This window comes from Pangasianodon hypophthalmus, chromosome 11 (genome assembly GCF_027358585.1).
Source record: "Pangasianodon hypophthalmus isolate fPanHyp1 chromosome 11, fPanHyp1.pri, whole genome shotgun sequence".
NCBI classification, from domain to species: Eukaryota; Metazoa; Chordata; class Actinopteri; order Siluriformes; family Pangasiidae; genus Pangasianodon; species Pangasianodon hypophthalmus.
In genome coordinates, this window is record NC_069720.1 from 2067533 (window position 1) to 2089819 (window position 22287).

At 41.0% G+C, this 22287-nt stretch overlaps 1 protein-coding gene across 2 annotated transcripts; it reads right to left on the reverse strand.

The window, feature by feature from the left end:
- Window positions 1-38: 38 nt before the first annotated feature.
- On the reverse strand, window positions 39-21173 carry znf821 (zinc finger protein 821). Of its 2 annotated transcripts, XM_053238128.1 has the most exons (7): window positions 21023-21140; window positions 20614-20802; window positions 13183-13314; window positions 12986-13098; window positions 10128-10226; window positions 6192-6358; window positions 39-5550 (listed from the first exon to the last, which is right to left on the reverse strand). In XM_053238128.1, the coding sequence occupies exons 2-7, from the start codon at window positions 20651-20653 to the stop codon at window positions 4776-4778; spliced, it is 1326 nt and encodes a 441-aa protein (XP_053094103.1). In that variant the 5' UTR covers window positions 20654-20802; window positions 21023-21140; the 3' UTR covers window positions 39-4775. The 2 variants fall into 2 exon arrangements, with proteins under 2 accessions (XP_053094103.1, XP_026786593.3); XM_026930792.3 differs by having other exon boundaries at window positions 20601-21173.
- Window positions 21174-22287: the final 1114 nt, after the last annotated feature.

Below are 22287 nucleotides of genomic sequence, written 5' to 3' on the forward strand. Positions count from 1 at the left end.
TACGGAAAAACACAAAAAACACAAAAAACACAGACACGTTTTACAGCCAGGTCAAAGTTTATTGATCCCAGTTTCATCCTGACATTTTAATCTGTTAATCCAGTAACAGAGAATGGCTTTCTGCGAGGTGCGTTCACACGTGGGACGTTTTTCACTTCTGTCCTGTTTCACATGCACGTGTCCACTTGCAGCTTCGCCACACAGTGCGTCCAGCCAATCAGACGAGGACTTTGTGAAGTAGGAGGCTTTTATGATTTATGATTCGCGATAACTAAATTCAAGTCAAGGTCGTAGAAAGACGTGCGGCGACAAGATGTGCAAGTTGACACGTGGCGTCAGTCGTTTTGGCGTTTGTAGATGTGTGTAAACGTGGTCAAGAGTGTCTCCTGAAAGACCAACCAAAAAAAATGTATCTTACATTTTAAAAAAAAAAAAAAAAAAAAAAAAAAAGGCAATTTGTCTTTAGGTCCCTTGATACAGAACTAGAGAATGAAGCAGGCAAAGAACAGAACACAAGCGTATAAAATAGCATAATGCATGCACATGTCAATTTTCTTTCTCAATGCATACAATATCATCATTCCCCCCACCCCAACCCCCCACACACACACACATACACACACTAACTTTAGGACTCATTAAACCCAGTGTTTCATAAAATCTCTGGTCTCTCTTGTGAAACTAGAGTGGACTCCTAATTAAAGGTCAGAATAGGAATCACATCCAGATCAAGATCAACGTAAAGGACAGGAGGATTCTAGTTATACGCTCTTAGAAAAAAATAAAGTAAAGATTAAACGTTAAAGGCTTCGGCATTCGAAACGCGGAGAAGACGCCTGTGAGGTTTGTTTTGTGCAGAAGAAGAAACCGAACTTGGGATCTGTTTTTGCTGTGGAGTTCGAGTCCACAACTCCAGGAAGAAGACTCCCGCTCCTCAAAGTCGGCCATTTTGGAATGAAACGCCTCGTTTGCTGGTGACTGCTCCACAGTTACGTCACTGTTCTTGCAAGAAGCCTTAAGGGTTCTTCAGATGTTCCTCTAGGGCACAGGTCCTGGAGAACCCCCTGTCCTGCACACTTTAGCATTTTCCCTGCTCTCAACACACCTGATTCAACTAATCAACACCTGTTCCTGAGCTGAAGTGGGTGTGTTAGAGCAGGGAAAACACTAAAATGTACAGGATAAGGGGTTTCTCCAGGACCAGAGCCGGGAACCTGTGCTCTAGAGGAGCATTTCTAACGCAGAACAAACCCTAAGAGTATTTTACCAAAATGGGATCCAAGCTTGAACTTTTTTTTAGGAGGCTAGGAACTGTTAAAGATATGAAGGATTCCCTCAGAGTACGAGAGCTGAACTGGGGTCAGATTTCCTGTTTTACGCTGAAACCCTCGCCTGAGTCGTTCGTGTGTGTGTGTGTGTGTGTGTGTGTGTGTGTGTGTGTTGAGTCGCTGCATGCAATCCCGTGTCCTTTCACCTCGTCACCTTTCGGCTGCATAGTAACAATAGAAAGTGTCAAGATGTACAGGGTTTGGAGTACAGAATTGTTGCATAGTGATATTTAACCCACTCGCTCCTCTTTTTATCTCTGATCCAGAAGGAACGTCACGCTGCCGTTTCAGTCCGACAGCAAGAACAAAATAGCGGTTACGGAAAATCTCGTAAACTGGCATGTCAGTGTTTTTTTTTTTCTTTCAGCAATAACTGGAATAAAGAAACGGAATGGAGGAAAGGAAAAAAACAAACAAACAAACAATAGTATACAGTAAAGTACAATATATTATTTGACCCTGTTTTTCGAGAGGTATCACTCAGGAGTTATGGGTAAGTTAAATTCATGTAAACAGTTTCTAAAGCTGCTGTAATCGCCTTTTAAGAACACTTCGGCTATTTACATCCTGACAGCGATCACTTGAATAGACGGGTCTCTCTGCAGCTAGCATGGGTTCGGAACTGAAGTGAAGCGGAGTTGCGTTCGATATCATATCAGAAGTTCTGGTACAAAATGGTGGTCCACTCTTACAAAAAAAACAAAAAAAAACTAAATCCCAGTTACAATTTCCAGCTAGCTAGTCATCTAGGTGTGGTTTAGCTACCTCTTTAATACCTTTTTAGCTAGCTTCGTTTTTTTCCTCACAATTGTAGCTAGTTCAGCGACAACCGCTCGGTGTACCGCTAGCCAGCTAGCTTTATTTTATATCCTTTTATGCCAATATTAGCTAGCTAGTTTAGCCAAATTTAAAGAAGTTTTCTTGATTTTTTTTTTTTTTTTTTTTTTACAATTTTAAGAATTTCAAACCACTCAATTTTTTTTCCCGGGTTGCCAGATATATTTTCAGTGCGTGTTGTTGATAAATCATAGAAAATGTGCCTATTGCGAATATATTTGCAATTATTTTTGTCCATATTGAATGCGGGCCTGAAGGGGAAAGGCGTGGCCTTCGTCAGCAGCCAACATCGCTTACAGCAGCTTTAATAAATATGTATATGTCTATTCAACTATTTACCTTCTAACGCATTGATTTCCAGTAATCAAATACAAACATGCTCACTCAGATCTGCATTCATCCATCTTTCATGCAATCTATTGTTTTTTTTTTTTTTTTTTACACAATAATAATTATTTTAAACAGAACTCATCATGCCTGTCTCGATATAAAACCATAACATAAAAAAATTCTCCAGTGACAAAGGCAACATTAGCATTCATTTAGCATTCATCATGTATACAGAGACTCGACTAGAACGGCGCTACGAGAGTTCACGAACACGGCACGCGGTACGGAGACGGAGACTCGGAGTCGGATGAGCGCTCGTGGAAAAACGGTACTGAAACCTTGGTGGCGTGGACGAGGTGTGAAACTGAAAGAAAGCAGCAGGTTGATGTGGCTGAAAGGAGCGGAGCGAGGACGAGGCAGTGTTTCTCTCAACGGTTCTGCAGCGTGAAAGAGGAGATGCAGGAGGCGGAGGAGGAAGAGTTTCTTCTCTTCTATCCTCTCCTCTTCTCTCTCAGGCTGCGAGGACGAACCGGTTCACCCTCGACATCCCTGAGACAAGAAGGAACCCGTGTTTTTTGTTTTGTAGATCAGCATGGAGGTTTGGAGTTTACCACAAGCCAGAGGAGTTCAGCGTGGACCGCTCTGTTTCCATGTTTTTATCAGACAGAGCGAGAGAGAGCGAGAGAGAGCGAGAGAGAGCGAGAGAGAGAGAGTCAGTGGCATTTCCTCTTTTCAGAAGAGCACACAAACACTGAAAGAGTGTATCAGTGCATAAGGCTGCTTTCACAATGACGTTTCAATCATCAGCATTACTGGCTGACTGATACAAAGAGCTGACACTGGAGACTCCTTCCGTAAATGTTTCGATAAACGTCTCCTTACATACCTTGCGTTAATCTGTTTACTGTCAGTGGAGCGTCTGCCGTACGAGTCTCTATGAATGATCCGTATTAGAACGAGCGCATTCATGTAAATCTGCACTACTGTCACAGCTGCTGTTACAGAAAATTAATCAACACCCTCTGACCAATCAGAATCCAGAATTCTACAGCGCTGCGGTATAAACTGGGTTCAATAGTAAAGGAGGAAATATTCAGAAATAAAAATACCAGAACATGACACTAGAGGGCGCTGCATAATAAATGTCTTGTAATGGAGCTAATTTGCTAATATTCATTAAAAAAAAAAAAATCATGAATGCTTCATTTTCAGTTATATTTGGTTTTTTTTTTGGTTTTTTTTAAGCAGCATAAAGTCAGAAGCAATATTTAGGAATTTATGATTTGAATCATTTTGTCGTAGCTAGATACGGCTGGAATATATGTCTCTGGATGTGGTTAGAGTGATCGAAGCCCCGCCCACTACTGTCCCCTATTGGCTGATTCATGATTATATTCTAGTACGTAATTTTTCTAACTCTGATTTTAAGAAAAATACATAAAAATCAACGACATCTGACGGATATGACATCAGTATGAAAGCAGCTTAGCACCAACACCACTGCGTTCCAGTCAGTGTGTGTGTGTGTGTGTGTGTGTGTGTGTGTGTGTGTGTGTCGAGTCCCTGCAGTCCAGACAGAAGACGTCGAGCACAGAGAAGTCCTGAGACGAGGTAGTTGAATCTGTGGATCAGATCGCCAGCAGGGAGGAGGAGTCGTAGCTACAGGTAAACTCCGGCCAATCAGAGGGCGGGGCGTGCGAGGGCGTGGCTGCACGTCTCTTCCTCCTCACTGTAGGTCCACATGCAAACTAGATCTGTAGAATTACGCATGACAGATCTCTAAAACATGCTTGTTCATAAGGCAGGGATGTCAAATAGTCTTTACCCTGCTGTCGTGTATAAATAACGGAGTGTCTATTTGTGCTCAGGTGAAACAGAACCGCTGTTTGTCCCCTAAAACACCAGAAAGATAAACGGAAGTGTGCAAAGGTGAGTCTGTTCCTCTAATAAAAAAACAAACGGTATCATGTGACCTCACTACCAGCCTTAATTTCACTTCTTAGGCTTGTAGTAAATATAATCAGTAGCTAACAAGCTAGCTAAGGTTATACCAATTATTACGTTGCGTGTGCTACTGATCTAGTTAATGTTACGTAACGTGAATTAGGGCACAAACAGCATTTCTATTTTCACCTCGGGACAAATATCACCTGCTTATAAATAAACGTAGAGCTTTCGCCAGTGATCATGTGACCATCTAAAGCAGTCGTGGAATAATCTGATCTTATTACACATAAGAAGAAATCCGATGCTCCCGCTAGTCTGTGTGTTTTTGTCGGATTAGGGTAGTTTCATAAACAGCCCGTTGTCCATGGAGGAGACGGGGACGGGGAAAGGGAATTGGAAGAGGTTGACGTCGGCGGTGAGCGCGGCCACGGCGGCGGGATCGTGCTCGATCTGTGCGCGCAATGCTGGTTCGATCTTATCGAGTCGCCGCTTGAGTCGCTTGGCCTCTCGTTCGCGCACCAGCCGCGCTTGTCTCCTTTCGGGCGTCTCGGTGGCACGTTTGAGGCGCATGGCCTCGCGGTCTCGCTGCAGACGTCGCGCTCGCTGTTCCTGCGTCTCCTGCAGCCGCTGCATGCGCTTTGCCTCGCGGTCGCGTAGCCTTCTCAGCTCGCGCTCCTCGGGCGTCTCACGCTCGCGCTTGCTCTTCTTGGCCACGCGTTCGCGCTCCAGTCGCTGCATCCGCGCCTCGGCCGGTTCGTTCCTGCGCCGTGATGCCCACTTCCTCATCGCGGAGGACGGACTGCCCGACAGCTGCTGATACGCCACACAGCTGTTACACACCAGCAGCACGCCTGCCGGATACACGGGCATGGGGTTTAACAAGTCAGGTAGCGGGTTGAGGGTGTCGGGGAAAGAGGGCAGTGAAGATCCAGAGGAGAGGAGGCTGCCCGGGAGCGGGGGGAAGCCCGAGCCTGGAGCGGGTCCGTGATTGGCCCCTTGGATGGACATGTGACCATCAGACACAGAAACGGCCTGAACCATGGAGCAGGGCTGATCTCCGCTGCTGTGCTCTAAATCACTGGCACTGAGGAACTCTTTCAGCTTTTCCCTGTAGTGTGGAAATAAATGACAGAAAAATGATGTCATACTGAAAGTGTTAATGTTAAAGATGATGAGTTCATATTTATTGCTTTGTTTAACTATCTAGTTAGTGTTGATATGATATGATGATATATTTCCTTAGAAATAACAAACGCTCATAAAGAAGACTCGCATATCCGTTTACTTCTTGCTTTAAGGCTCGATCGTGTCCGTTGTCCGATCTGACCACTTCAGCGATCAGTGTGAATCAATGACAGGGAGCCGATTTGATTCACGATTCATTTTCAATTTGATTCCAAAGCAATTTTTATAAATCAGAAACGAGTCAACACTATATACTAAACGGATATCGGATTCAGCGATTCATTCGGAGTAGAATGATGTAGTAGTGCTGGTAGTTTGTATGTAAAAGATGTTTGTTAGTAAATCAATAGTAAATTCATTAGATGTTTGAGATTTAAAGTCAATTTTTGTCAACTACTGAGTATTATTTTTATATCTCTCTTGTGATCAGTGCAAGTGTATTGTAGAAACGAATGAATGTTTTCGTTACTGAGCACTCCTGGTCCCTTTTCCCACCCTGAGCGTAACGTCGTGAGTAACACGGCCGACGTGCGAGTAAGATGGACGGGAGTTTGGGTTACAGACCTGTTGAAGTTGTTGGTGTCGGTAAAGCGAGCTCCACACACTGCACAGTTGGAGAGTCGGTCGTCTGAATGAATGAGGAGGTGACGTCCGAGAGAACCCGGTGAGCTGAGAGCTCGTCCACACACTGGACACACGTAACTCTTACTGCCGCCCACCGTCGATGTGTGCTGCTCTCGACAAGAGCGAGAGAGAGAGCGAGAGCGAGAGAAAGAGAGAGAGAGAGAGAGAGCGAGAGCAAGAGCGAGTGAGAGAGAGAGAGATGCAGTCATTTCATACAGTAAATGCATTTCAGTTTCATCAGCACAGATCCTGTATTCGATTATAACTGCTGAAATGCTTTAGCTGAGAGATCTGCCTGCTAGCTAATTAACACCTCTAAATGGACTTAAAGAGGATTTTCCACTGCACATTTCAAGATCTGTATCCGTCCCCAATAGGATTAGGGTTTTAATTTTGAGTTCATTTTTCCCCCCAACATGCAATACCCTTCTATATAACATCGAAGAAGAGTTTGGATTAAAGTTGCTTCCTCATCTGTTTTGTTCAACAAGATTAATTGTGCATTGTGAGGAAATAAAAATGCTTTTAAATTGTTGATGAAAATGAAAACGTTATGAGGACGTTATCAACAACGCGTGCACTGAAGATGTTAAACATAAATGTTTGTGCAGGCTGGGAAAATCAAGCAGCACATTCTACTGTACAACAGAAAAAATCAGACCTCTTTTTTTAGGTGTTGATCAGTTGTGTGAATTGTGTGAAATATCTCACTCTGTGAAACTAACCCCAGATAGCCCCACCACCATTATTTCTTGTCAGTGTGTCAATCTAGTACAAGTCGAAGCTTTGATAACTGGCTGAGGGCTGACAGATAAAGTTCCAGTTTTCTTTCTTTCCAGCAGTGGAAAAAGGTCCTATAGAGACAGTGAGGGTGATGGTGGTAATAATGATGGTGGTGGTGAATATAATGGTGGTGTTGATGGTAGTGATGGTGGTGTTGGTATTAAATGACAATGGGGATGGTGGTAATGGTGGTGGTGAATGTAATGGTGGTGATGGTGGTAAAGGTAGTGATGATAGTGGTGGTGAATATAATGGTGGTGAATATGATGAATATGGTGGTAGTGGAGGTGGTGATGATAGTAATGGTGAATATAATGGTGGTGATGGTGATGATAGTGATGGTGAATATGATGGTGGTGATGGTGATGATAGTGATGGTGAATATAATGGTGGTGATGGTTGAAGTGGAGGTGGTGATGATAGTGATGGTGAATATAATGGTGGTGATGGTGGTAGTGGAGGTGGTGATGATAGTGATGGTGAATATAATGGTGGAGATGGTGGTAGTCGTGGTGGTGATGGTAGTGATGGGGAATATAATGGTGGTTGTGATGATAGTGATGGTGAATATAATGGTGGTGATGGTGAAAGTGGAGGTGGTGATGATAGTGATGGGGAATATAATGGTGGTGATGGTGGAAGTGGAGGTGGTGATGATAGTGATGGTGAATATAATGGTGGTGATGGTGGAAGTGGAGGTGGTGATGATAGTGATGGGGAATATAATGGTGGTGATGGTGGTAAAGGTGGTGATGATTGTGATGGTGAATATAATGGTGGTGATGGTGGAAGTGGAGGTGGTGATGATAGTGATGGGGAATATAATGGGGGTGATGGTGGTAGTGGAGGTTGTGATGATAGTGATGGTGAATATAATGGTGGTGATGGTGGTAGTGGTGGTGGTGATGATAGTGATGGTGAATATAATGGTGGTGATGGTGGTAGTGGAGGTGGTGATGATAGTGATGGTGAATATAATGGTGGTGATGGTGGTAGTGGAGGTGGTGATGATAGTGGTGGTGAATATAATGGTGGTGATGGTGGTAGTGGAGGTGGTGATGATGGTGGTGAATATAATGGTGGTTGTGATGATAGTGATGGGGAATATAATGGTGGTGATGGTGGTAGTGGAGGTGGTGATGATAGTGATGGTGAATATAATGGTGGTGATGGTGGTAGTGGAGGTGGTGATGATAGTGATGGTGAATATAATGGTGGTGATGGTGGAAGTGGAGGTGGTGATGATAGTGATGGTGAATAAAATGGTGGTGATGGTGGTAGTGGAGGTGGTGATGATGGTGGTGAATATAATGGTGGTTGTGATGATAGTGATGGGGAATATAATGGTGGTGATGGTGGTAGTGGAGGTGGTGATGATAGTGATGGTGAATATAATGGTGGTGATGGTGGTAGTGGAGGTGGTGATGATAGTGATGGGGAATATAATGGGGGTGATGGTGGTAGTGGAGGTTGTGATGATAGTGATGGGGAATATAATGGTGGTGATGGTGATGATAGTGATGGTGAATATAATGGTGGTTGTGATGATAGTGATGGTGAATATAATGGTGGTTGTGATGATAGTGATGGTGAATATAATGGTGGTGATGGTGGAAGTGGAGGTGGTGATGGTGGAAGTGGAGGTGAATATAATGGTGGTGATGGTGGAAGTGGAGGTGGTGATGGTGGAAGTGGAGGTGAATATAATGGTGGTGATGGTAGTGATGGTGAATATAATGGTGGTGGTAAAGGTAGTGATGATAGTAATGGTGAATATAATGGTGGTTGTGATGATAGTGATGGTGAATATAATGGTGGTGATGGTGGCAGTGGAGGTGGTGATGATAGTGATAGTGAATATAATGGGGGTGATGGTGGTAAAGGTGGTGATGATAGTGATGGTGAATATAATGGTGGTGATGGTGGTAGTGGTGGTGGTGGTGATGATAGTGAATATAATGATGGTGATGGTGGTAAAGGTGGTGATGATAGTGATGGTGAATATAATGGTGGTGATGGCAGTGATGATCATGATAACGGTGATGGTAACGATTTACATTTATGGCATTTGGCAGACGCCCTTATCCAGAGCGACTTACGATAATGATGATTATGGTGATGAGATAATGATAGCGGCCATGGTGATGATGGTAATGATTATGGTGATGGTGGTGAGATAATGACGGTGGTATTATTGATGATGAGATAATGATAGTGGTCTTGGTGATGGTGATGATGATATAATGATGGTGGTTGTGGTGGTGATGATGGTAATGATGACTATGGTGATGATGAGATAATGAGAGTGATCATGGTGATGATGACGGTGGTAGTAATGATGATGGTGGTGATGATGGTGGTAGTAATGGTGGTGGTGATGATGATTACGGTGATGATGAGATAATGATGGTGGCTGTGGTGATGGTGGTGGTGATGATGGTAATGATGACTACGGTGATGATAATGGTGATGATGAGATAATGATAGTGATCATGGTGATGGTGGTATAATGATGGTGGTGTTAATGATGATTACGGTGATGATGATGAGATGATGGTCGTGGTGATGATGGTGGTAGTAACGGTGGTGGTAATGATGATTACGGTGATGATGAGATAATGATAGTGATCATGGTGATGATGGTGTTATAATGATGGTGGTGTTAATGATGATTACGGTGATGGTGAGATGATGGTGGTTGTGGTGGTGATGATGGTGGTAGTAACGGTGGTGGTAATGATGATTATGGTGATGATTATGGTGATGATGAGATAATGATAGTGGTCGTGGTGATGATGGTGGTAGTAATGGTGGTGGTGTTAATGATGATTACGGTGATGGTGATGATGAGATAATGATGGTGGTTGTGGTGGTGATGATGATGGTGGTAGTAACGGTGGTGGTAATGATGATTATGGTGATGATTATGGTGATGAGATAATGATAGTGGTTGTGGTGGTGATGATGGTGGTAGTAACGGTGGTGGTAATGATGATTATGGTGATGATTATGGTGATGATGAGATAATGATGGTGGTTGTGATGGTGATGATGGTGGTAGTAATGGTGGTGGTGCTAGTGATGATGTCCTCACCTGATAGACGTGTGCAATGAGTTGATCTGGGCTGTCGAACTCCAGGGTGCAGATGGGACACGCATAACTACTCCCCAGGTCTGAATCCCTCTCGCTCTCCTAATGAACAGAACGAACGCGCACACACACACACACACACACACACACACACACACACACACAGGAAGTGCTTTAAAGACAACAGTAAACACTTACACTAACAGCAAACATCTTCTCGACAGAGTATTCTCGACAGTGACGCACCCTGATCCCACATTTAGTCATGAGTGAGTCGTACTATATGTACCTGTACCAAACGGTGAGCATCAGAGCAGTCAATTGTCATGATTAATATCTATGGCTAGAGTGTTTTTTTTTTCTTTTTAATAACGGAGGGTACATGACATGACAGTTTTTTTTTTTTAATTTCTGTTTCTGCACGGTTTAATAAGAAACTTCAAGATTTATCATATAAAGATTTAACATACAAACATTTCTGATTCATTTAAAACATTTTTGCCAACAGTAATGTTTCCTTGTTGCTGATGAGATTATATATATATATATATATATACATACACACACACACACACACACACACACACACACACACACAGAGTACTGTGCAAAAGTCTTAGGCACCCTATTTTTTTTTTTAGTACAAACTTTGTTATAGATTTTTATTTTCTGACTTCTACATTATTGATTCAGTACAAAAACAGTTTAGATTCCAAACATTAGTTTTCCAGCACAAATGAAATGTTACAGAAAAATGTTTGTATGTCAGTAAAGAAAGCAGCAGATTCCATAAGAGACACTTTTCAGATAAAAACATAATGAAGGCTGCTGGGTTTCGCTGCAGAAATAAGAAGCGAGTCGACAGTCAAAGTCTCCAGAAGAACTGCGGCTGCTTCTGCAAGATGCTCAGTAACACTTCCAGCTCATTTCCTTATAAAACTGCACACACTGCACCTGAGAATACTATTTATTTTTTTTAAAGCAAAGGATCGTCACACCAAATATTGACTTTGTTTCATTTATTACTGTTTACTGCTCTTTATAGTTTTTTTTTAATGTAGAAACATTTACTTTAATTATTTTTATCTTTACTCTACAGCATTTCTTTGCATGTGCCTAAGACTTTTGTATATATATATATACATATATATAATATATATAGTGTAATTTACATTTCATCCAAGTCAAAATCCCCTCTCTTTAAGTTATGGCTTTAAGGCTCTATCAGCCAAAGGAAAGGCAAATTTATACTTGTGGTTTAAAAGTATTGGCACCCTGGCTTCCTTTGCAGCCATTACAACAAACATCCTCCAGAGAAACTCCTCCTTCTTTCACAGCCACGACTACGTGATGACTGTCACGCACAGGCACTCGATCAGGGTACAGATAGTTCTGGATTCGTGTATATAAAAAAAATAAATTAAAAAAAAAAAAAACACTGTATGAGCAGTGATATTATCTACATGAAGCTGCAGCCCTGAATGATAATCACTCCAGAATGTGCAGTCATTGTGTGTATGTGTGTGTGTGTGGGAGGTGTGATGCTGTAGTATCATGTGCCCAGTGTATGACTTTTAAACACACACACACACACACTATCTGTGCTGTCCATTCTGCCACGCTCATGTAGCTGCCAACGACAACGAGGAGGCGTTAGCGTGGAACATTAGCGTCTCCTACAAATCTGTGTGAGTCATCTCGACTGTCGTGGTGACGCTTTGTACCGTTTTGCCATAGAGGCATGAATCACGCTGCTGAAATAACACCCAGGACGCATTTCCTCATCTCTCGCTGCACAGAGGAGCTCCTCAAAGAAGCGCCTGATTTGGTCCGGTCAATCTTACGTCAGTGTCTTTCTTAACTGAAATGGAAATGGATTATTTCTGAACTTCCTTTTGCGTGCTCAAATGTAATGCTGGTCATTTTGTTAATAATCTCTTGATGTCGTTAGTAACTAAAAAAAAAAACCCTACTGTAAAGCAGTGACTGCTCGTACAGTGTCCTCGTACAGAAGTGCATATGAATGATGCGCCTTTCTTCTTCTTCGAGCCGTCACGAGACGTGCGATTTACAGTAAGCGATGCAAAGAGTGCTAACACGTGCTCGTCCGACTAACCACGTTATTCAGATCTTCCACGGTTTTGATGGATCATATCTAAATATCCCCCCCAAAAAAAAAACCTGTTATGATTAAAAATAAAAATAAAAACTAACAGCTTAAATGCTGTTGAATTCTCAATTCTGATTGGTGAGAAGGTGTTGTAAGTAGTAAGTAAGTTATTGTAAGTTACTTGTACCACCCTTAAGTTTTATTCCTCTTATATGACAGCAATCTGCCAACAATTACAATTATTTAATTAAATAATGAACAAGACTAAACATTTTTTTAAACTATTTCTAGTTGCGTTTTTTAAAAATGTTAGCTCCTGTTTTCTCTGACATCATAGCAGTTTCCTTACCAGCCTCTCTGTTTTCCTCTCGGAAAAAAAAACGCAGCTTTTGATGTCATCGAGAAACCGCAACTGTCCTGAAGATGTTGGACAGTTAAAATTACAGCTGTTACAAAAGCACTGACACTGGAGACTCCTTCCATAAATAAATGTCTCGTCGAAGAAAACACGTGGAGCATCCGCTGTACAAGTCCCCGTGAACGAGCTGTTACTATAGAAACGATAACGTGTTACTTGTAGAACAAGAACAACTTTAAATCTGTGATTTGCAGCTGCTCTGCTGTAGAAAATTAATCAACAGCTTCTGACCAATCAGAATCCAGAATTCTACAGCGCTGTAGTTATCCAGAAAGAAGCTTAAAGTGCTTTTACAGTCGCCTTATGAGGTCACTTTAAAGCAGTCAGACTCACCTCCTTCATGCCTCCACCGTGAACGGAGCACTGGCTCGCCTTATGACACGTCATGTTGTCATCACCTGAGGAGTTAGAGGAGTTCTCTTTGTCCAAGTCACTGTCGCTATCGTCTGAAAAAGAAACACGTGACTCGTTAGCGTGGCGGGATTTCAGCGCGGCGTGGATAACTCTCTCTGCGTGTCTGGGAGGTTCACCGGTGGTGCCGTCCTGCTCGTCCAGGTCTCCGCAGGTGGCGCTGTGGCACGCAGGGTTTTCAGCAAAGTCGTCTTTCGCCTCCATCTCCGAAGCGTGTTGTGGACCAGAGAAGCCTGTCATGTGAAACGGCCCTGTTGATAAACGAAGAGAGAGTTACTGAGAAAATGCCGGAGAGATGCTCACGCAGAAAATCCCAGAGCGTACACAAGTGATAACGACAGAAAGTGACCCAGCTGTGATGTCACACGGCGCTTTTCCAGTGGACCGGAAAGTACAGCTGGGCGATGGGGTAAGTATTGGCACCCTTAGCGTCAAATACATTTGCACATTAATACTAGGCCTCTCCCACAACCTCCTACTTCCACAGGTATCATTATCTACCTTTATAGCTCGCAAACAGAGAGACCGCGGCATGGCTAGTTTAGGAATCGGATCAGAACCGTAGGATTCCATGACGTACTACAGGGTCCAGTGGAAAACCATTCAATCGCAGAGGAAAGTGGATTTATAACAGAAAATGGATTCAATCTGTCCAAAAGTCAGTCATAGTGCTGATGAACTAATCACAAAAAACAAAATCTTAAACAGGATGTAGTCATAATTAACTAATTCTGATAAATCAGCATCTTCAGCTTTTTTTTAATGAAAAAAAAACTGCATTATAGCTCTGAAAATTTTTGGAATTAAAATATGCACTTTAAAAAAGAGAGACGAAAGATAATAAAACGCTGTACAAATGCACAACTGTTATTTTCCGTAACCTTCCGGAAAGTGGACACCTTCACGACTGATGAACTGCATTTGACTATATACAGTGGTAACGTATGTTTATAATAATCAGACGGTCCAATGCTGACAGTTTATGATATATTTTCTCACTCGTAGTGACAAATGAAGCTCTGCACTTTAATAAATGAATGAATGAGTGAATGAATGAATGAATGACATCCCGGGCCAGTGTGAACTGAAACGCCCGATCCATTTAATAAACAGAGATTAAGGCTCATTTCATTGTTTTGTGCTGAACATCAGATAATATTAAAGGTGTCTGAAGCAGCTTTACTCGACACTCGATTCAGGAAAATGAACTGAACTTATACGAAACTATAAAGCAAAACAAGAAACAAACCAGAATTCTGTAAGACAAATAAATCAGCTGTAGAGAAAGAAACTTTTAGAAATGGAAAAATTGCCACTGTTTCTCATTTTAACCTCGCGTCACTACCCGACCTCTAAAAGTCTTCATCTACATCTCTCACTAATCTGTTAATGGCGTTTGATTGACAGGTTTTGTCAGCGTATGAATGAATTAAGCCCCGCCCCCTGGCTGAAATGTCCAGTGCTATACGTATGTATGTATGTATGTATGTATGTATCGCTTCTAAAGCTACGTAGTTAAACACAAATTAAATAACGCACTAATCAGTGTGACAACTGGTTGTTTGATTAATATGTGCTGCTTTCTTGCTTCGCAGTCAGATCAGATTATTATAGCAAGCTAACTGTACTAGCCACGCCCACTCGCCAGACAAACCGATCATCTCTGCTACTTACTCCCGAGCTTTATGTTTTCTTCGTAACATCTCTATACGAACTTAACGAGTGGTCGTATATGACAGGATTAAATGAAACCACGGTTATCAGTTTTTTGCATGTCAAATTGTAAACAGGATCCATTGACCTTCCAATCAGCTCTGGTACTCGGGATGGTCTCCTCAACTCCGAGTGACGTCAAATCAAAATGGCTGCTCAGAGCATCAGCGGTAAACAAATGAGCATGTCTTTATTTTTAAATGAGTTATACTGTGTGTGTGTGTGTGTGTGGGTGTATACACAGTACAGTGCAAAAGTCTTAGGCCCCCTTTTTTTTTTAGTACAAACTTTGTTATAGATGTTTATTTTATGACTTCTACATTATTGATTCAGTACAAAAACAGTTTAGATTCCAAACATTAGTTTTCCAGCACAAAGTGAAATGTTACAGAAAAATGTTTGGATGTCAGTAAAGAAAGCAGCAGATTACGTAAGAGACACTTTTCAGATAAAAACATAATGAAGGCTGCTGGGTTTCGCTGCAGAAATAAGAAGCGAGTCGACAGTCAAAGTCTCCAGAAGAACTGTGGCTGCTTCTGCAAGATGCTCAGTAACACTTCCAGCTCATTTCCTTATAAAACTGCACACACTGCACCTCAGATACTGCTTTATTTATTTAAAAGCGAAGGATCATCACACCAAATATTGACTTTGTTTCATTTATTACTGTTTAATGCTTTTTATAGTATTTTTTTGATGTAGAAACATTTAATTTCATTAATTCTGAAGGCATCTTTGCTCTACAGCATTTCTTTGCATGTGCCTAAGACTTTTGCACACTACTGTATAAATATATATATTTACTTAACAACAGATTAATCAGCATACAGACACATCTGCTTGTTAATTCTGTAACACTGATGATACAGTTCACTGTTCTGAGCAGAAAGATATACGTCACTCATCCCAGTTAGCTGGCTAGCTTGTTGCTAACCAAAGACATCCATGTTTTTTTAATTCTCACTTTGTAGCTCGAATACGCAGAGGTCGAAAATAACGTCATTTCATGTTCCGAGCGCCGACGTCTCATTTCTGAGGTAAGTCGAATGCATGCGTTGTTGCGAGTGGGGAACTGAAGAAACGCCGGACCACACGCGCCACGGGATTTGCTCTGAGGAATCATTCGAGACAATCGCTTCTTTACAACATCATACCTGATCTGCATAATTTGCAGAATGGAGAAAACCTGTATTTAAATATCGCTTGTTGATGAATTCGCAGATCCGCGTCACGTACGGACGTGGAATATGAACGCTTTCTCACGTGCTGGTGTGAAAGTACGGTGAGGCCAAGCAAAAACTTTATTTTAGAGGATGTGAGTAGAGGAACAAAGTCAGAAATGATTTTAAAAAAAAAGAGAGAGATAATACAGTTTAAGATTTTTGCTGTTGAAATTTGCTTTCAACAAATTCTTCCTGAAACAGAAGACATGCTGAACACGCTGAACACGTCCCTCCCTCCGCCGATCTGTCTCTCTCACACGGCGTCAGATTTGCATGAGGAAAGACGGTCTCAGTATTCAACTCCGAGCTGCCACAACAGGCCGGCTCGACGGCTCGCAGCCAGTGATTGATGTGAGAGATACCCATCCCCCTACACTCGTTCAGCCCGGCTCTGTCTGTACATCTGTCTATCTACCCTCCCTCCCTCCCTCTTCCCGTCTCGTTCTGCTGCCACTCTGATGTTATCTCTACGTCTGTGTGTCTGTAGGCAGATGACGCAGTGTCTGACCGAATCCAGACAAAGAGACAAACTCATCAACGGCAGAAAGGGTCCGAGTCGCACCAGGGCAGAGAGTCTGAGCGAGGGAGAGGAGGGGGTTACAAACAAAACACACAAAAGAGACAGAGTATGCCAAAACTTTAAACACCGAGCTATGGAGTGGCCTTGAATTCACAGCACCCACCTCTCAACACCCACCCACCCCCAGGACTGACTGAAAAAATACAGACAGACAGCACACACACACACACACACACACACACTCACAAGACAGGAAACGTTTGCAAGGGTGGAGGCCCTTGTACCCTGTGTTGGTGTGAACACTTTAGGAAATGAAATGAGCTTAATGTCTGTATCAGCTGATCGTCTGTGTGATTTCAGCGCTCTTTTAATATTACTCATCACACTGTATGAGTCTGGGCCATAATGTGTGGCCTCCATGTCAGATTACAAGACGAAGATCCTCTAACGATAGACCTGTGATTAAAAAATGGACTACGTATAGTACAACGCTGCTTACGCCATCGATCAGAACGATCCGGAAATCAGCTCGTTCTTCAAAGTGAGCTTGAGATAACAAGGATCGTTTTTTAGCAGGTTTCATTTACGTTTCATCGTCGCTGTTGGCGTATTCGTAGCTGTCCTGTGAGTTTGGCATCATCCAACGCCGTCGTCCTATTGGTCGCTCTTAGACGAGCGTCGTAGCAATGCTCACACTCTGAGATTTTAATTTTTAACAAATTTCACACACAGACAAAACTTGTCTCTACTAAATCTGCCGTCGATAACATCGACACATCATATTAAAGACCAATCTCAAACTCATGACCCAAGAATTCTTTTACGATGTGTGATTTATGTACAAGAATCATTCTCCATCACTCCAACCTGCTCTCAAAACGCAACACACAGCTCACGGACCTTGTTAAAATATTTATACACCATCCAAACCGAGCAACAACACAAGATAGCTTCAGAAAAAAAAAAAAATCCAGATTCGGAAATACCTTTAAAGTTCCTGTGAACACGGCTAGTTCGAGGGTGCCATTACTTTAATCGTAGTGAAACACGGATAGAAAGTTGCGTGCTAACTTCGTCAGACGGCTTAGAAATACAACAGAAATACAACTAATACAACTAATTTATGTAGTTTCTACAACACTATTGTGCAGTGAGCATTTACAGTGAACAGGAAGTCAAGATGGAAGATTTATGCACGAATCATGGATAAGAAATGTAAACTAGAGCTAAATATTAGTAAAAAGGAAACATTCCTATGGCTAAATAAATAAAAATGTATCTAAAATATTAAATCATATGATAAAACTTCTAAATCCTGCAGAAAAAAGATGATCATCTTGCCGTACTTTTTTTTTTTTTAATGGTAAAACCGTTAATTAAGACCAGGACGATTCTGTGATCGCTCTGTTTGACCAATCGGTGATCTGCAAGATTTCTAGCTCCGCCCACACATCCTTGGTTCAGTTCTCTCTGAATTTGTTAAGCAAATGTCAAACGCAAAAGACCAAAAGAGCCTTTCAGGATGAGCTTTTAATAAGAAAATGGCCTCCGTCTGGGAAAAAAAAAAAAAAAACGCATGAAAAATGAAGCGTGTATCTGTGGTCATGAACTCTCAGAGTGGGCAGATTATCATCATTTACACCACAGCGATGTGAAATTGCGGATTCTGATTGGTCAGGAGGTGTTGATTCATTTTCTATACCTGTAAATCACAGTTTTATACTGATGCACTGGTTCTAATATGTTATCATTTCTATAGTAACTGTGTGGGACTGGTGTAAAAATGTGTAAGGAGATGTTTAATTAACATTTCTGGAAGGAGTCTCCAGCGTCAGTCAGAGGTAAAGCTGTAACTAAGTTTTCTGAGAGCTTCAGGACAGGGGAGTTTACGCATTTTGTGGTTTCTCTGTAATGTAAGTGAGAACAGGAACTGTCTGTCTTGTTCCGCAGAAGTTCTACAACATTAAATGTAACTATAAATGGATAAGTACGACGTGACACTCGGTAATAAATTTTTAGGATTTATTTATATATATATATTATTGGCCAATTGCTGTTGTATAAGAGGAATAAAACACTTGGGGACGTGCTGTTATAGGAAAATAATCAGCTTCAGGACAGTAGCAGTGACTCTTCTTCATCACACCACCCTGTCGTTGATTATTTTCTTACAGCAGCATGACACTTTTTATTACTTTTAAAAATATAAAACAGCCAAATGAAAGGTGACAAAGGAGTTTAACATTTCTGCTGAAAGTCATAATTATGATGAGAATAAAAACCAGTTCCCACTGATATGAAAATGTCATGGTGTTATTAGTCCTGGTCCTTTATATCGAAAAGAAATTACATTAACCTATAAAAACTATAGAAGTTACCATTACAGTGAACTAACTTAAACATGTAATATCTCAAAAATCAAACTGTTTTAGTATCAGATTTGATTTTGTTTCAGTTTTGGGTTGACTGTAGCTCTCGACTCCCACTGAGTTTTATCTCTTATATACCAACTTCATGGCGTGAGAGATTTTGTTCTAAAGCCCGTGCGAGCAAAATCTCTCATCGCATTTTTGGCATGACTCGGTCGCAGAAGCTCGCAGGGAATCTCAGTTAGCGTCAGATCGAGATAGCCGATCTGCAGAGCAGCATCGATAACGCGTGTTTTTATGCTAATAGTGTTTCACGTCACTCATTTAGGTTAGGGTTAGGGTTAGGGTTAGGGCACTCATTTAGGTGGACGTGAGAAACAAATGTGCATATTTTTACAATTATGAATCCTAAAATCTGTAATTAAAGCTTACAGTAAACTAGACGCATTTCAAATGTAGTTTAGAAAAAAATTCAACTCCAAACATCTTCTGTTTATTCTGAAGTCCCAAACAGCTGAAAATAGTCGACAGTCGTCAATCTCTCACACTGCTTCTAGCCTCATTAGAATAAATCCTAAATAAATAATAAAATAGAAATAAACGGATAAAAAGATATATATATTTTTTTTAATAACAGCATATGTGTAATGGTTGATGTGGTGAAGTTTTCTGTAAGGAGATGTTTAACATGTATGGAAGGAGTCTCCAGTGTCAGCGCTTTGTAACAGTCAGAGGTAAAGCTGTAACTTTCCGACATCTTCAGGACAGACGAGTTTATGCTTTTTTGCGGTTTCTCTCTAACACGACAAGCTGCGTTTTTTTTTTTTTGGTCTCTTATTAACTTCAAGAGAGAGGAAAAAATTGAAGCTGGTGAGATCAGGACTATTTATAGCTGCTATAACGTAAGTGAGAACTTGTTTCACGGACGTTCCACAATGTTAGATATAACTACAAAATGATAATGAATGACACCTCACACTTTTTAATAAATAAAAAAACTGTAATAGTTGTCGAATCATTGCGGTGTAAGAGGAATAAAACACTCGGGACGTGCCGTTATCGGAAAATAATCAACTTCTGGGTGGTTACAGTAACTTCATCACATCAGTCTGTCCTTAAAAGGTTTTATTTCTTGTGTGTGTGTGTGTGTGTGTGTGTGTGTGTGTGTGTGCGCGCGCACTTTCCCCCACCTCTATATGCGAAACTAATCCGGTCCAAATAGGGCTTTAGACTTATCTAAGATATCTTTCATATCTATGATTCAAGATTCAACACTTTATTTGGACATGAGTGCTTTTGTTTCCTCTGTGTGTGTGTGTGTGTTACACAAAATCATAACATAAAGTAGTTAACACAGAAATAAATCTCTCCTAAACATATATAAACAACAAGAACATGAATTAATAGTTGATTTTTACTTAGTTTGTGGTCCTAAGCCATGGGAAATGATTTCTTCTCTCAGTAAATGTTCCATAAACACTGTGTTTCTTCCTTTTACTGAGAGTTTGATCATTAATTACAGAATTAGACAGGATATAAAATGTAGAAATTAAAAGTTAGTATTGTTTTGAGTCCTACAGAAACACACACACACACACACACACACACACAGGGCTCCAGAGCAGTGAGATGAGGGTTAGGAGGATATACACCATGTCCAGGAGGTAAATAAAGATGTTTACTCTGTAAAGAAGTGAATATGTTTACAATACCTGAGATACCTACAATTCACTTTGAAAGGGTTGGTCTGTTTTCGTCTTGACATATTATCATTCCCCAGCTGGAAAGAAAGAATCCTGCCTCCTCCTCCTCCTTCTTCTTCTTCTTCTTCTTCTCTTCCTCTTCGACCAGACAGTCGATTAAGTCGATTATGTTTTGATCCAGATGCGAATCCAATCAGTCTTTTCCAGGAGACTGTGAAGAAAAGCAGAAGCCAAGGGAAAGGCAGAGCTCAGCGCCTGATGAACACAACACTGACAAACCCAGCAGCCTGCTTCATCTCATTTCACCGAATAAAGACGGAAAACTCCTCCCAAGCGACACCTCTCACGGCTCATTTTCACCCTCATCCTCTTCAGACGTTTATCATCTACATTTCACCTCATTTCCGCGTCAAAAAACAACCTAAAACAACCTAAAAATGCCGGTTCCGGTCGCAGATGTTCCTCACTGAGAAGCTCCGAGGCGCTCTGCGGAGAGCGAGCGCCGCCATTCACTGCTGTTTTCGTTTCCCGAAATGCATTGTGGGATACTGAGCAGCCGCCATATTAGCCGCCGTTGTGATACGTCGACGCGTACGCCATGTTGGAAAGGTCAGCATGTCATCGCAAGTCGATTGAAAAACATGAATTTGCCTTTTTAGTTTAACTGACTGTTTTTTAATACAATTTACTTTGTTACAGACTTTATACATTTATAGTCTTTATACATAGACTACACACGTAAATGCGCTGTTTAAACTGCCTGAAAAGTGGATAATCTTGGACAGAAATTAGCATTAAATAATCATCATTAAATCATAAGACACAGCCACTAGTCTTGCACAAGATTTTTATTGCTGTTGACACATTTTAATCCTTTCCACTCTTCTTCAAAAATAATTATATTAATAGGTTAATAATAATATATCAAGATTGAAAGATCCCAAGACTTATTGTTTATTTCTATATAACAGGAATTGGTAATGAACAGATTAAATGAGAACAAATAAAATCACAAAATGTAATATTAATGTACGATTATCTTTACAACAACATATTCATCATAATTTGATCGAATGAAATAAGTTCAGCGAAAGCTAGCGGCTAGTATGGCAGACTTTAAGCTAATCTTAGCAATCATGAGTTACATCGTCGTGATAAACAGAGCAAACTCAGTCACAAATCTACAAATGAATCTGTCAAACTTCACTAAAGAAATATTAAGAATGTTATCTATGAACTGTGACCATGTTAAAGAGACTCTAACCAATAATAAACAGAAATAAACTGTAAACTCAGCTAGCTAGCAGCTATAGGCTAATCCTGCTCCAGCGTAAAGTCTCTCAAAAAATGAAAACACATTTGTGGTGAAAAAATATTTATTTTCCTTTTATATTGTGATATTATCAATCTATACATCTAAATGATGTACAATGTGTTGACATTTTGAGAGAAAAATCATAATTTGTGCTCAAAATGAGATCATATTTGGTATTTTGAATAGTTGACCCCTTCAAGATGGCGCCACTTTTCATATCTATGGAAACGAGCGTTATGAGTTAGCATTAGCGCTCGTCTCGTTAGCATTTCTTTCGTCTAAATAATAACAAAATCACTAAATAAAGTGATTAATACGCAACTAAATTTCTGTTTAACCTGTGTATGAACAGTTAGGACATTAATGAATACTCAATGTTAT

Bases quoted from the DNA above. Each gene is read 5' to 3' on its own strand.
- znf821 (XM_053238128.1), bottom strand. From the start codon at position 20,653: ATGTCAAGACGAAAACAGACCAACCCTTTCAAAGTGAATT. The intron at 13,315-20,613 runs GTAGGTATCTCA...GTTTATCAACAG, and splicing joins CAACCCTTTCAAAGTGAATT to GGCCGTTTCACATGACAGGC. The intron at 13,099-13,182 runs GTGAACCTCCCA...TTTCTTTTTCAG, and splicing joins CGAGCAGGACGGCACCACCG to ACGATAGCGACAGTGACTTG.